Genomic DNA, 15972 nt, shown 5'->3' with positions numbered 1-15972 from the left:
TTTAAACTTTTTTTTTGACCCAGTGCACTTCCAAGCCTTAATGGCTCGTCCATCAACATGGTCCTGCTCAGGAGTGCTTATTCAAACCTGACAAGTGGAGCCAACAGCTGTAAAAAATCTGCAACTTTCACACATCATCTTTCTGTTGTGATAGTTTGGCACACGTCAGGCTCGTATTTGGGAATGGAGAAAGTATCTTTCTCTGGCCGACCACGTCTTGTAAATCAGGGAGCGTTCAGACTACACGGACATTCGGAATATGGAAGATTACGAGAACGTGTTCATAAATAACTATTAGATGGACGGATTGGTTGCTGGACAGACAAGTGGACGTCAAATGATTGCCTTGTAAAAACTCAAACACTATTCAAGATTTTTGGATGCGCAGCAGATATAAATTGAAGGAAAACAGACGATTAGTTGACTGAAAGGTGAATAGAATAAACAATTGGATAGACAGATTGTTGGATGTAAGACTTACTTATGGATGGGTGGGATGGCTGCCATTAATTGTCTAATGGATGAATAGGTACACAATGGTGGGGGGGTCTGCATCTGAAACGATGGATGAACATATTCAGTTTTAAAATATTAAAAATGTGTATTTTGCCCTTATTTAGTCGTGACTGCATATGAGCGCAAAAGACATTGATATAAGACACTTCACCAAGTAAAATTATACACAACAAAAACTAGAGGTTTTCTATGCTCATTTCACAGCATAATAAGCAAAAACATAATGGTGAGTATTATTCAAGGTGTTTGGGACAGATGAAGTTGAGGGTGAGGGACGCGCACGGAGGAGGGAGTAAGCGAGCGTGGAAGGAGGAGGAAAAAAGAGGAGGAGGAGGCTTGGGTCGGCTTGGCTTGGCTTGGGTTGGGCATGGCTGCTTGAAATTGGGCGGACACATAAAAAGTGCACGGGGCCTCGGATGCTGTCTCATTTCGAACACGTCCCTCCCGTCAACCACCGTCTCGTTTCTTCTGACTTGCCTTCCGACACGCACCCATCCGCCCCTCCATCTATCCATCCATCCTTCCATCCATCCACCCATCCATCGGCCCTCCCACAGCCGGCTGCCGATCGGAGCCCCATCGCTGGGAGACAGTCGTTCGAAAGGGATTTAATGAGCAAGGAAGGCGTCCGATTTCCCATTTGAAACTTGTGAACTTTTCCTGGACTTTATTGGCGAAACTCCGTCCCATCTTGATACTTGCTAGATCGAACCTGGACCACTACTGATGGTGAGTCTCGCTCGTACGCTCGCTCGAATTAACATGTTCATTTGGTGCGTGTTTTTTTTTTTTTTGCGACTATTGACTATTTTGACTATCGGTTTAATTTAAGAGTTGGATTTACAAAATTAATATGTCGGACGACACGGGACTGTGGTGTTACTTTGCCCTGTTAAACGATGAAGTGAACGAATTAACCCCTTTTACGGCAATTTTTGGAAGACGATAAAAACAAAACAAAAATTTAACCCTATAAAAGCATGGCATGTGAACTTTACATTTTGGGTCATTGGATAATCACAAACTTGGACGCAAGATCTCAATTATTCGTTAATTATATCTATATCTTAATATAATTTCATCAATAAATAAAATTGTGAATTAATCTAATGTTAATAACTAATAAAAGTCAAAGGAATATGATGGTTATGGCCTCCAAAAGACATAGAATTTAATTTAACTCATTGCCTGCCAGTGAAAACATTAGACGTCCATTTCATTTAAACTGGGAGGGCTGGCTTGGAATTGGACGTGTGGTGCCGTCAATGGCAGCTGAGGAGTTAAATGACTGCGCTTAATAGAGTTAATAATGCATTTCAGGCATGGAATTATAAGTCAATGACAACGTCATCAATTGTTCCCATAAGTCGTGCACGTTGCAAAGCCGTCGGGCAACATCTGCTGTTTGTGAGCAACACATGAGTGTTGTTAAATTTGAAACTCTTAAGTCAAAAAGTGTGGATGCATTTAAGAATTTTGTGGCTTGCGCGTGTGTGTGTGTGTGTGTGTGTAAAATGTCTCCATTGAGCAAAGGACAAACATGCATACGTATATGATGACGTGTAAGCAAGTTCCAGCAACAACAGCATGGGTTAAACATGCAAATAGTTATATAACAGTGGGGAAAATTCATGTCTTTTTGTTGGCTTTACATACCTTTTTTTAAAGGAATATTTGTTTTTCTTTTCCTTCTTACAGTGCATCCATATTTTTCTTATTTTACAATTTTGGAACATAGTTTTTGTGTGTGTTATTAAGGAATATTTCAGTCAGAAATGTAGTATTTGGATCCGAAACATTTTTTGTTGGGAAGTTTTTCCTTTTTAAAATGTTTACTATTATTATCACTTCCCATTATTGCTTGCAGCTTTAATTATTGGCCTTGCAGTCCTGCTCTGCAATTAAATTATTACATGGTAGATTATATGGCTGGGCAACCGTGATCATAGAATAAAACCTTTTTTTTTAATGAAAAATGCTGTACAGTTCTCTCACAGGACTCATTAAAAATGTCTTGAGTGAGCCAAATCGAGTTCATTATTTCCCACAATGGTTAGCAGATAAAATCTGAATATAAATACTGAAAAAAATGAATCTGCTCATATGTTTATAACCAACAACATCAAAGAAAACCACGCATGACTTTTCTATCGACTTTGACGTCATCCTGCCTTTGATGTAAATCGTCCTGAAGTAAAATAGCCACGACAAAACATGTTGTTCGCAACATCCATGTCCCCCTTCAACCAGCCTCTCCCCCTGTGACTGCAAACCTAATAAGCAAAACGATAAAAATCTGAGGCTAGCCATTACTGTTTGCCATCGCAACCCATCCCCACAAGTCAAATTCCTCAAGAAACAAATTATCTCTGCTTCACAGAACCAGCTTCCTAGTTTCTGCCCGCTCTCAACTTTGCCGTCGCAAAATGTCCGCCGCGGGACCTCGTGTGTCGACGTCATAACAATGATAATACTACCAATACGATGAAAAATAGTCCTAAAATGGCAAGAAACCCTGCACCTCAAAGTTATCCATCATGATGTTGTTACTATCTAGTTAGGGTTGCTATGTTTTCGATTCATATAATGATGGGAGAGGCCCCGTCTCTATCTATCTGTACAATGAACGCTTGTTGTCACTGATGTGCATACACACATACACTAGCGTTATTCCCCTCTACACACACACACGTTATTCCCCTCTCCACACACACACACCTCCCCGTTCGTAATAGAGCTGATCATGTTCCGAACCGTCCCCGTTTGCTCTGTTCTCACAAACATGCATTGCACCGCATGTGCGTAAATGAAGTGCCAAAACACCAACAGCATTTAGTGAGCTGAGGGTCAATACTGGGTTAAAATTTTCTAAAAAAATTCAAGTTTCCTTGACTGATGTTCTAATCTAACATTTAAGTGTACTTGAATGTTACATGTATTTTCCGCATTGGACTGAATAGAAATTCCGTTTGTCCTAAAACAGCATTATCAATAATGAAAAACAGCACTGTATTGTGTAAAGTTTTCATGAAGAGAAAGCCACAACAACTGCACACTTGAAATGTGTTTTTTATAAGAGGTGCGGCCTACTAGGTGACGTAAGCAACATTTCTGATTAGTATCTGGGAAGCTCCAGGACATAGGTTTTGGTCTAATGTGTCTTCTTCTATTTGTATGTTTGAATCCGAAATATTGGCCCGCAACACTAAGTAAAGTAAATCCAACAGGTGAGAGCACAGTTTTGGGAAAACATGCTAGTTGAATTCCCCCAGAGTCTGGAATATTACTGTACGTTCCAGAGTTGCAATGAGTAGGATGATCAATCATCCGATCATTAAAAAGTTCAGTGATGATGCAGACTTGTAGTGAATGTGAATTAGCTCCAACTTTGCAGGCATTAAAACCATGATTTTAACAGTTCAATAAGTGAAAAGACTGGTCCAGGCAAATAAAATAATTGGGTAACAAGTTTCTTTCATTGAGAAATTGTGATTGCCAGAGGCAAATTTTCTTTGTTTTTGAACGTAACGGAAAATAACAATCTAGACATGGTTTTAATAGCATATCATTTAAACTATTTAATTCCTCTAATCTATGAAGAGTAAAGCAAATCCACCAACTGTTATATGAAAACTCTATTCATTCATATATAAGCCACTCTTGGATATAAGGCACAGGTGTCCATATTGTATTATGGGATGGTTCACCAAAATAAAAAATCCAATCAAATTTTTGGAGTATCAGACAGTATTGAAATTTAATTTCATTCCTGACACGATCCTGTAAACTGAGGATATATGAACTGTTTATCCTTGGGAGGGGTGCTGGAGCCTATCTCAGCTAACTACGAGCACCATGCAGGGAGCATTTTAAATTGGTGACCAACTAATAGCAGGGCACAAGGAGAAATATAACCATTCACACTTACACTCATAGTTAGGAGGAATTTTAGGTGTTCAACCAACAGCCGACCCTGCATGTTTTTTGGGATGTGGGAGTGAACCAGAGTACCTGGTAAAAGTAGTGAATTATTGACTGAATATTTCAGTAGTTTTGAGTTTTGTGTCTGGAAAGCGCTGTAAGTTACAAAATGAAATACAGTCAAACCCTGGTCCACACAAACACATTTCTATGATTGTATTTGGCGTCAGTATCTAAAATGATGACCAAACACCAACGTCACTCCTGAGTGTAACCTTAATAAACACTTTTACGATTGTGATTCAACACTGTGGTGTATTTAACGATCACCTAAAAAAAAATAATAAAAAGAAACACACCCAGCACTGCTTTTCTTCCTCGTGCCAGACGGCGTAATGTGTAATAAATCAAACCTAACCTTACGAAATACTTTCACACGTGTTGCTTCACTTAACAAGTCTATTAATACCACAGCGGATTGGTTTTCAAGTTTCTCTCGGAGAAGTCTACTCCTAGAAGTCACATGCTTTTGATGCCTTTTTTTTCTCCCTGAAATGTAGAAATACAAGAACTATTTCACAGCTATTGATGATGATAGATGGATGGACAAAATGGCAGCCAATGAGCTTGAATGAAATAAAACCTAACTTTACTGATAGGGCTCATGTACGTAGTAAGTTGTTGTTACTGGAACAGGAAACTGCCAGCAACTTTTTTCAAACATGATGGTTTTATCTCTACATTACACGGTCAGATGGCTCCATTTGGCAATATTTCTTCTACAGCAGAAACAGGCCAACAATTCAGATTTGATGTATATTTTATGACAAGCTGTGTAATTATGAGTACAGGGTTTTTAGGGGGGGGGGTCTAGTTAAGATTTCATTGTTTTGACATGTAAATGTTTTTTCTTTTGGGATTTTGCATATGGGAAATGTGCAATTGCATAGGGAACTATTTTCTGTACTTTTCATGATTATTTTTGGAACGTTTAGATAGTTATGTTTTAGTTTTTAAGGAGACAACTCGTGTTTGGGGCATATTTTTAAATGAGAAGCAACAGGAACCTACTAATAGTTTCCCATTGACTGCATGGCAACTTTTAAAAGGGAAAAGATTTCCTTTTTCCTATCATTGCATTTTCACACACATGGTCATTTAAATTAAAAATGGAGCCTTTAAATGTTTGCAATTAAGTTTCTAAGTTGTTTGTGTGCATTTGTCTTCCAGGAACAGGCTCATTCCTCCGTTCTCCTGCAGCCACCCAACGCCACCTAACATTTCCTGGAAGAACGTGTCCGCCGCCTGCTCCCAACAAACATGGACTGTTTTCCCATGCTTTATTTTCTGTCTGTAAGTAGCCTGTGTCTTTCTTAATGTGTATAGAGTGCATAGTTTTGCTATTTTTTTAATGTATGGCCCTCCCAAAATACCTCATCATAACACAACTGTATGTATAGAAGACTCTTCTTTACTATAAACACATTTTTTCTTCTTAATATTGATATTAAAAAATGTCAAGTCCTTTTTTCCCTTTTATCGACAAAAAGAAATAAATGGAGGAAAAATGGCCCGTGATCAGATTGAGCCAAAGCTTTGAAGTCTGTCACCAAACACCAAATGCAAGTGATCTAAGAGGGTCCTCTTTACTGTAAACAAGCCAGACGGGATCATTATAAGCAATTAGCGGGTGGCTATGAAGTCTTTGTCTCCGAGCAGGTCAAACTCTAATTTCTATTCTGTCTGTAAACGTGTGTTCTCCGTCAGAGACATCATGATTCCTGGTAATCGAATGCTGATGGTCCTTTTCATATGCCAAGTCCTGCTGGGAGAGAGCAACCATGCCAGTCTAATACCTGAAGAAGGGAAAAAGAAAGTGCCGGGCCTACAGGCTCGTTCGGACGCTCAGAGCCATGAACTGCTGCGGGACTTTGAGGCCACCCTGCTGCACATGTTCGGCCTCAAGAGGCGGCCCCGGCCCACCCGCTCCACGGCTGTGCCGCGCTATCTATTGGACCTGTATCGCTCGCAGTCTGGAGAGGGAGAGGAGTTGGGGGCTGATGGTCAAATGGTCTTCGAGTACCCGGAAAGGTCGGCAAGCCGAGCCAACACTGTGAGGGGCTTCCATCATGAAGGTAAGGATGGAAAAAAAAATGGAACATGTGCAGGAGGGAGTTGGGATTTCCTCAAAATTGGCTAACACTGAAGCTCATAAAGGGAGCAATATTTTTTTTAATTTAAAAAAAATATTTGAAGAGGACGACGGCTCCACCCAGCTCACTATAACCAAAGATTTTTTTAAAGATGTGGTCACCAAATGCTGAGCTAAGAAACCCTGAATTCTCAAGAGACTCTCCATACTTGAGTGGTCTGTTAATAGAGATTTAGTTAAATCCTTTTCATACTACTACAATCCTGTTTTTATGCATTTGGTGAAGGGGGTATTACCCAATACAAAGGAGCATTACTGGCTTTTTGGATGCCAAAGTGCGGTTAAACAAATATAATGTTCTATTCTCTGACGTCCAAAAGGGCCTCAAATTTAAGAAAGATTTAGCAAAGGATATCGTGTTATCTTGGTATTAGTTTTGATTTCAAAACCAACAATAAAAATGTCTTTAATATATAATTTAGTCCTTGAAAACACATCATATAATTGTTAACATTAACATGCATTTAGATGACACAGTTTGTTGTAGGTATGCATTCTGTTATTCATTTACATGTAAATGTGAATATCACCCCAAATGTTGCCTGACAAGCTGTGAGAATCTGCAGGAAAAACTCTCATGAGCTTCAATGGACTAAAGTAGTTTGGTTAACAGCTTAAGCAAAAAGCATACCTTCATATTACCGACGTCTACGTCTAGCCACATCCTGCCTGTATGGAGCAACTCGGAAAACTGGACTGCAACTCTTTAGTTTATGTGGAGATGGGACCCAACGTGTAATTATCTTTAATGCTACTCTACCGAGTTCTAAATAAAGATGCCCACGGCTAAGAATGTGGGTGCCTGGGAGCAAAGAGATGGAAAAATCTGTCTCAGAGGCCCGTGCGACCTAAAGGGGGACGGAACGGCGTTGTGGTGACCGAGGCTGGAGGTTTTCGATTAATGTTGAAGGAACTTGTGGTTGACTGATCTGTTGGTGGTAAACTGTGGTTGGAAAGCCTTAAACAAGTCGGATAAATCTGTAAGGCTCAAGAAACGATTGAACCAAAGGGTAATCAAGTGTGCTGAACTCGGGAACCTTGGTTTTAAATGGAATTAGATCAGATTTGTTCTGATTTACATACAACACGCACATATATAGGATAGTTAGACCCATGAGTTTACTTTTCAATGAACAGCAATGAACGTCATCAACCTGCAATCATTTTACAGAGTACACGCTTAGAATAAACTTACACTGTACCTATCAGTGTAAAAGATAGTGATTTAAAGGTATGCTCTGATGACACTAAAGCATAATAATGGAACTGTCATCAAAAGGACTTTAACATCCCTAAGGCAACATGCTAATTCCAACATATTAACTATTTGTGACACTAAATAGAAAAGAAACAATCTGGTCTTTTTTTTTGCAACACACTGCATGCAAAAACTGTTTCTACATCCCTATTAATTATTATTATTTAACTCTACTAATCCTGGCAATTTACATAAGGGTTTAAATGATATTAATTGTATGTTTTGACTACTTTTGAGAGGGAGTGGTCACTTTCAGGTCTGTTTTTGTGCAATACAATTGACATTTCACTCCCTCTTTTATCCACCACAGTGAACGCCCAAGTTAGCTGACTTGAGTTGATAGAAATCAATAAATAAACTGATGAATATATTTTAGGTGGACAAACAGTGGTGCGCCGTTAGAACCACAGAGGCTTTCAATAATGGGAACCACCTGGGTATTAGGGTCTATGTGTGAAATAACAGGGGTGGATTGAGCAGGAAAATAGTAGACACAACATTCCTTTTCGCGAGAAATTTGGGGTACAAGAGCTACACTGGTACTATCTACAATGTACTCACCTTTTGTATGAGAACATTTTCTTGATGACTTTTTTTTTTACAGTCATGCATTTGCTTTTAAATGTCGTTATATGACCTGTCCATGAAAAAAAAACTATTTTAAAGCAGTGTTAATGTTTATTCTCCAAAAGTTTAACTAAGATTATTGTCTGCGCCTGAAAAAAGTTACATTCTTTGTTAGTATTAAACTAGCAGGCAGGTTTCGAAAGACAAAATTTATGTTGCATTATAATGGCATCATTCAATTTCATGATGGTCATAACCATTGTTTATTTCCTCCCATTTCAGAGCACATGGAAAGAGTGCACGATTTGCATGACGGCGAGGCCCAGCCCTTGCGTTTCCTGTTCAACCTCACCAGCATACCCGAAGACGAGCTGCTGTCCTCTGCCGAACTGCGCCTCTACCGGCAAGAGATGCCCCAAGCGAGCGACGTGGCGGACGACAAAGCGGGCCTTCAACGAATCAACGTGTACGAGGTTCTGAAAGCCCCGCGACCCGGTCAGCTCATCACGCAGCTCTTGGACACACGGCTTGTGCGCCACAACGCGTCGCAGTGGGAGAGCTTCGATGTCAGCCCCGCCGTGCTGCGCTGGACTCGCGAACGCCGCCCCAATTACGGGCTGGCCGTGGAAGTCCTACACCTGGACGGGACGCAGCGGCGCCGGGGCGAGCACGTCCGCGTCAGCCGCTCGCTCCACGAGGAGCCCGGCGAGGACTGGGAGCAGATGCGGCCACTCTTGGTGACGTTCGGCAACGACGGCAAAGGTCACCCGTTGACCAAGCGGACCAAGCGCAGCCCCAAGCAGCGCGGGCGCAAGCGTAACCGCAACTGCCGGCGCCACGCGCTCTACGTCGACTTTAGCGACGTGGGCTGGAATGACTGGATAGTGGCGCCCCCTGGCTATCAGGCCTACTACTGCCATGGGGAATGCCCCTTCCCACTGGCAGACCACCTCAACTCCACCAACCACGCCATTGTCCAGACACTGGTGAACTCTGTGAACAACAACATTCCTAAGGCCTGCTGCGTGCCCACCGAGCTGAGCGCCATCTCCATGCTCTACCTGGACGAACATGACAAGGTGGTGCTGAAAAACTACCAGGAAATGGTGGTGGAGGGCTGCGGCTGCCGCTGATGAGCGACCAATCCCAGACTTTGAACTAAACAACTCTTTTCTAAAAAAGTTTTTCGCTTGGACCCTTATTTATAACTTTTACATTGAGGTGTACTTTTGTCTCATATTGTTTTTTGTTTCCTTGATAATATGATCATATATTTTGACAAAATATATAAATATATATTTATATCGACATATAAAAAATAAATTGAGTCCTTATTTTAAACATGGAAAAAAAGCTGTACAACTTCATCATGTACATTAGATTGTATACAGTATGTTTTTTATTGATGAAAAAGTAAAGAAGCAAAAAGATACCAAAGGAGTTCATTTACTGTTAAAAATGTTCTATTTTGACTTATATTGAGCACCACACTACACTAGTTTTAACTCATCCCAATCCACTTGATGGACTGTGAGGAACAGGCAGCGACCATTCGTATGGAACGTCTATCACAATCAATAGTAGCCAACAAGTTAGGAGATAAAATATATTCAGGTACGATTATATTTGAATTTCCCTGCAATTTCTTAGCCCCCAAAGTTTTTTTTTCTCCTCGTCTCAGAAATTGCTGCTCCGGTCATTTAATTCCATTTGAAAGACTGTAGTAGGCATTTAGTTAGGTTGCCTATTGTTCTCCCATTTCACCTTAATGTCAATTAGACTAACATGTGCTGGGACACCCGCTAATCCAATTGCAAACGGGCTGCGGGAGAGGGTGAGCCTATTGTCCCTCCCGCTTCCTACCCCGCGTCCCCGCATTAGGGGCATGATTGCCGGCGATGTGTCCCGGGCCGATGCGATCCTCTGAAGAATCAAAAGGTTAGACGCTCTGTCTCCTGCCTTTGTCTCGTGCCGGCAACTGCTAAGACGCCTGTCTCCAACCTGTGCCCCCGCCACACAATGGGCCTCGACATCACTTATTTACAAGCCGACGGCTGGCCCAAATTATATGATAATGTTTGGAGAGAGCCGCTCCTTTGAACTGCTGCTGGGAAGAAGGGGGGGCTAATGGAATCGAGGAGGGGGAGACACCACTGGAGGTTCTGTATTGTTTTGAAGAGGGTTAGTACTCACAGGCCATCTCTGCACTTCGTTTTGATCACAATCTTAAACGAATTCAACACTCGATGGAAGGGATTCAAATTCAAAATTCCATGGCCGACGATAGTTATGATGCTGCAACAATGACGTCCTAATCCTGGTATTAATGCAATTTGAATAAATATATGTCATCAGTATGTACTGTTCTATGATATTTCTAAATTTATATCGGTCCACATTTTGTACATTTCTATATATAAATTCACAAAATGTGGACTAAAATATTCATTCATTAAATAAATATGTTAAATAATAATAAATAATCCAAAAAAGTACTGTAAAATACCACTTTATGGCATAAAACATGATATGCACATCATCTAAGTTTCAGCAACATTATAGCAATAACATGCAGGCCTGAAATGAATACCACACAAATTATGATGTGGATTTATGTGTTTAACAGACATTCACAGTGCAGGTCGGTATGTAAGTATGTAGCCCCCTCAACTAACGACTTCTCCAAAAGCTAATCGGAGTCAGGAGTCAGCCAAGCAAGTGTCTAATCAATGTGACAAGAAAGGAGGTGTTGGTTAAAGCTGTCCTACCCAATAAAAGCACACAGCAGTTTTCATTGCTGGAAAAGCATTGTCGGATACAAACCAAGAATAGGTCACAAATTGTTCAAATGCCTAAAAATTAGAACAATCCTGAAAGACTCTTGCTGTTCTTCGGGTCACATTTAACATCTTTTTTTCATAAATCCAGAAATGGAAGAAGTTACAGCACATTGGCAATAAAATTGGGACCAATTTACAACCTCAGGCCCAAGACTGGACCACCAAGTAAAAAAAAAATGAATGCAAAAGTTTACCCAGGCATGTTGCGGTTGGAAATAAAAGCATCAGTTTGTGAACTGAGGATTTGCAGAAGATGAGGGATGTTGGAGGACATCAGCGAATGACAGACGTAAATCAACAACTGTATGATTTCTACTGAAGAAAATATGCCTACTGGAGTAGCCAAAGCAAAATCCTGACCTCAGCCAGATTTAAATATTGTGGCATAAACTAGAGCATTTTACACCAGACAGCCTAAAAATATGCAGAATTGAAACAGTTTTGTCAAGATGAATGGTTGGAGATTCAGTCTACTACTACAAAATATAACATATGGTTGAGGTAATTGCTATCAAAAGAGGGGCAACCACTTATTAAATCCAAAGGTTCATATAGTTTTTCTCCTCAAGTCCAATGAATGCTTTGAATATTGTTTTTCCACCAAAAATATAGCAACTCAGAATTATTTGCATAAGTTTTAGCAGACGGAGTTGGTCTCTAGGTGCGACTTAGATACGAAAAGATGACATTTATGACCCAATGATGCATAAATTAAGGTTACTTGACACACTTCCAAAAAAAAAATCTGCTTTATTTCTACTCAAAACTACAAGATTTAAAATGATGTGATCCCCACTGTGTTCCAGATGAAAATATTTATCATACCTATACATATTCGTGTATAAAACACAATTTGCAAATACACCCCATTTTGGGTTAAATTGTTTAATTCCACCTAAACATCAAAATTACAAAAAACATAACACTATGCTAGTTTTGTTGTTTTCTCATCCTAGAGCGTCTATATGAAGGCGTTGGAGGCTACTGGGGTTGAGGGAGGGGGCACTCTAATGGTTACTGGGCATCCCTTTGATGCTTAGCATATCAGTGTCAAAACAGGAGGGGGAAAAAAGTAAGAAGAATTTCATTTTGAAGTGGCTAAAGGCCGAAAGGGGTGGAAAAAGAGGGGTGGGAGGAGGAACATACATGGGATGTATATGGGAACCAACTGCTGTGTGTGTGTGAGGGGGGGGGGTTGTTTGACGGTGCAATTACAACATTTCAACTGCCCCCCCAGCCCTCAACCTTTAAAGTGTAGATAACATCAGCTAGTTATGGTAATTTTCTGCCTGTCCATACAAAGACGATGGGCATGTTCGTTTCAAGACCCTAAGATGGATGTTTATGTAAGATTAGAGTCTACTAAACGCAGGTACGTTTTCAATCTTTGGGTTTTTTTCCATCAAAAATGTACTGTATGTTCCTGAAATTCTTGCCATGTTCATGATGCTTCATGTACATGGCAAGAATTTCAGGAACCCAAAAGATAACCACGGGTGTGTGTGTGTAAAGGGCATTAAAGGGGTGGGGTTCACTTGCAGGAGTCCTTAAAAAAAAGATTGACGGCCTGCTCATTCCTTTGTGACGTGCCACTCAGTCTCCTGTATGTGCTCGTTTGGACGCCATAACAGGTGAGTCATTATCTGCCGGGGTCTATTGACACTGCTACCCTAATTGACTGGGTGAAGTCTTCAAAAAGCTTTTTTACACGGACGTTCCACCGTAAAAAGCCGAGTGTTTATAGACAGTAAACCTCCCCGTGGGAACAAAGGGAGATGATCCGGACTGGGCTCGTTTGAGCCGAGGTGGGCGGGGTCACTTCACCATTTGATATGGTGACACGACACTAAGTGGGTCTGGTCAAATGTTAGGGATGGCATTATCCATCAAGGTAAATTGTCTGAATTGCCAGTAAATGAGCAGGAAATTGGTTAAGATGAGAGATAGTGAAACAAATATAATTCACAACACAAATATCATAATTTTCAGATTCAGCTACTGAACAAAGAGGACGTTTTACTGATATCAATGGAATATTGATTTGAATTGACATTTTCGTTCAATCCTGAAATAAATATGGTAGACCACATATTGGAACAACTGGTGAAAATGCAACACTCCACTGCATAAAAGCAAGTGTTAACTCTAATGATTAACTAATGAGACCTGTCAGAGGAGTGACTATGGACATAAGATTGGTAGGTGCCCTCAACCTAACCTCAACTGCCTCTTGAGTGATGAGCAAGAGTATCAGATACTTCAATCTTGGTAACTGCTCTGGCAGGAAGGTGTGTGCTCAATTGTATGTGATTACCCCCCACCATTAGTCTCCCACAACAATTCCCCAACGCGGAAGGGCTCATACTGGAAATGTCCACTGCAGCAGCACTTAAAAATTTGGTGTCGAGTGTTTCTGTCACTTAGCCGACGGAATTCGCCTCTATTGTGCGAGTGAACGCGAGGAGAATTTTTTGGCAGGGCATCCCCGCAGTGGCTCTCTTTCCTTTCTTCCCTGAACACCACAAGGTTTCATTAGATACGGCTTATGAAAAGATGGCTTGGGTCTTTAAGAGCGGTCGCCTTGCCTACTTGACAGGTGTAGGCCTGTAACAACCGCTCAGCAATTACTGGAGCACGCTGAACTATCTTTTTCCTCATCCTTGATTTATGTTAGGCTCAATAATGACCAACCAAAGTACAAAAACATGATGCAGTCAAGAACACTCTAAGGTTAAACATAAACCGGAGTCAATGCAATTATCCCAATTAGATAGAATGGAAACAGGAATAATTAATTCCAGAGCTAAAAAAATAATAATAATAACATTGACTTACCTGTATAAATTGCCAAGCTGAGTTCTAGTACTGTCATCATAGCAGCTGCTGTGTAGATGAACCTAAGTTCAATTCAAGGTGAATTTCCCAATGTCCAACCACTGTGAGCCTCATGCCTAGATTATAAATAAGAAGAAGTTAGAAATAAGAATTAGAAATAATTAGTAAAAATATAGCAATAAGTTACCAAATTTAATATTAGCAGTTGTATTTTTTTGCAAAGCATTAAAAAATATGCGCAATTAAAAGTTAGACAATAGCTGCTTTGTTTGAGCAACATTCATTCGAAGTCCCAACACAGAGGAGGTTATGTTAACATAGGACATACGCATTAATTGCATTAGTACGGATAATTTTGCCTGACCCCCCTCAGTCATCCATTCCTATATTTCTAGGAATCCCTCAAGAATAAAGTGGTTGTTGTGCAATTTTAATCTCAGTTTATTGTCCATACTGATATTTATGAGAAATGGTTATCAGTATATAAGTCATGGGGGGTTATTTCACACTGTATACTTTGGATATTGACTGAATTTCTTATACAATGTGATAACATTGAAATATTGACTGACTTTGTTATTCCTATAACAAAAGAGGTGGGGCCCTATTTACAGAGTTACCAAATTGTTAGTGTGAAACTAATAATCCTAACACAAGTTTATTTGCAAACAAATGACAAACTCCCTCTATTCCTGACTCTTTTGTACACGGATCTCAGGTGGGCTGCGCCCCTGCTTTACTGTGCTGAAAGCGATAGCGGGAAACCGGAGACGTAAGGTGACGCCGAGGCAATTAGGCCCACAAAGAGTAGCGTCAAATTTAGTTTGCTCTCTTTTTTGTACTTTTTTAAAACTTATATTCACCCGTTTTAGATTAGAAGTAGCAACTCAAACCTAACTGAGGGTGTGTTTGTTGGATGCTTCTGGCTGGTGTTATTTGTCTTCAAGCAGGGCGGGGTATGCATCCAACATGTGGATAGAAGAGGGAAAGAAATGGCAGCCAGTGCACCCCCCATTCCTGTCTACCGGATCTGGCTGGGATGAAATGTCATATCTCAGAGTGATCCTTATCTCTTAATCGCTTCCTTTGTCTCCCGTGATTCCCCCAGACCCTCCCGGACGGACTTCCCTCTTGGACAAGAAGCTTTGATGTGTCAGCCGCTAGTTAGGGACCAGGGCCAGCTCCGCTGGGGGTGGGAAATCTGTGAATGAGTTTTAAAGGCTGGTTTTACTCGGAAATAAATTGAGGCCTGGGGGTCACTGAAAAAGCTATTCTTCAGGTATTTCTTTTTCTGATAATAAATTAATACTCATATGCAGTGGCGGTTTCTGGTATGTGCAATATGGGGGCCATTACTGTTTTGTTTTGTTTTTCTTATTAAAAAAGCTATAGTTTACTTATAGTATAAATGTAGCCAGTCCAAGGACTGGAGGTTCTGTTATACTCTCCTCCAAATATGCTCGGAAATCGTCACATTCTATCATTTGACACGTTTATTCACAGTGTAGCTGTGCTTTGCAGCTCAATGAACGAGAATAAAAGACACTAAAATCTAGCTATATTTTGCCTGAGAAAGGGGATTTTACCACAATCCTAAGTGCGCTTGTGCCCGCATGAACGGCCCCTCTGGTGGCCATATGAAAAGGCACGGCTTCTGTGTGCATGGATCAGAGTCGAAGAAGAGTTCAAATGCCAAGTCCACCATGAACAGGTGTTTAGAGCTACGCGAAGTGCAATAATTATTTGTGTCAAAAAGTCAAATTCACATCAACGGTCAAGCACCATCTGTTTAATGTATAAGACTAGAAGATAGTACTAAAACT

At 40.6% G+C, this 15972-nt stretch overlaps 1 protein-coding gene across 1 annotated transcript; it reads left to right on the top strand.

Moving 5' to 3' along the window:
• The first annotated feature begins 923 nt into the window (after positions 1 to 923).
• bmp4 (bone morphogenetic protein 4) lies at positions 924 to 9747 on the top strand. Its single transcript, XM_077731668.1, has 4 exons — positions 924 to 1245; positions 5668 to 5790; positions 6205 to 6572; positions 8757 to 9747. Exons 3-4 carry the CDS (start codon positions 6212 to 6214, stop codon positions 9605 to 9607), a joined length of 1212 nt encoding a protein of 403 aa, XP_077587794.1. The 5' UTR covers positions 924 to 1245; positions 5668 to 5790; positions 6205 to 6211; the 3' UTR covers positions 9608 to 9747.
• Positions 9748 to 15972: the final 6225 nt, after the last annotated feature.

This window comes from Stigmatopora nigra, chromosome 13 (genome assembly GCF_051989575.1).
Source record: "Stigmatopora nigra isolate UIUO_SnigA chromosome 13, RoL_Snig_1.1, whole genome shotgun sequence".
Taxonomy (NCBI): domain Eukaryota; kingdom Metazoa; phylum Chordata; class Actinopteri; order Syngnathiformes; family Syngnathidae; genus Stigmatopora; species Stigmatopora nigra.
The sequence above is the reverse complement of the archived record's forward strand: the minus strand, read 5'-3'. Positions and strand labels throughout refer to the sequence as shown.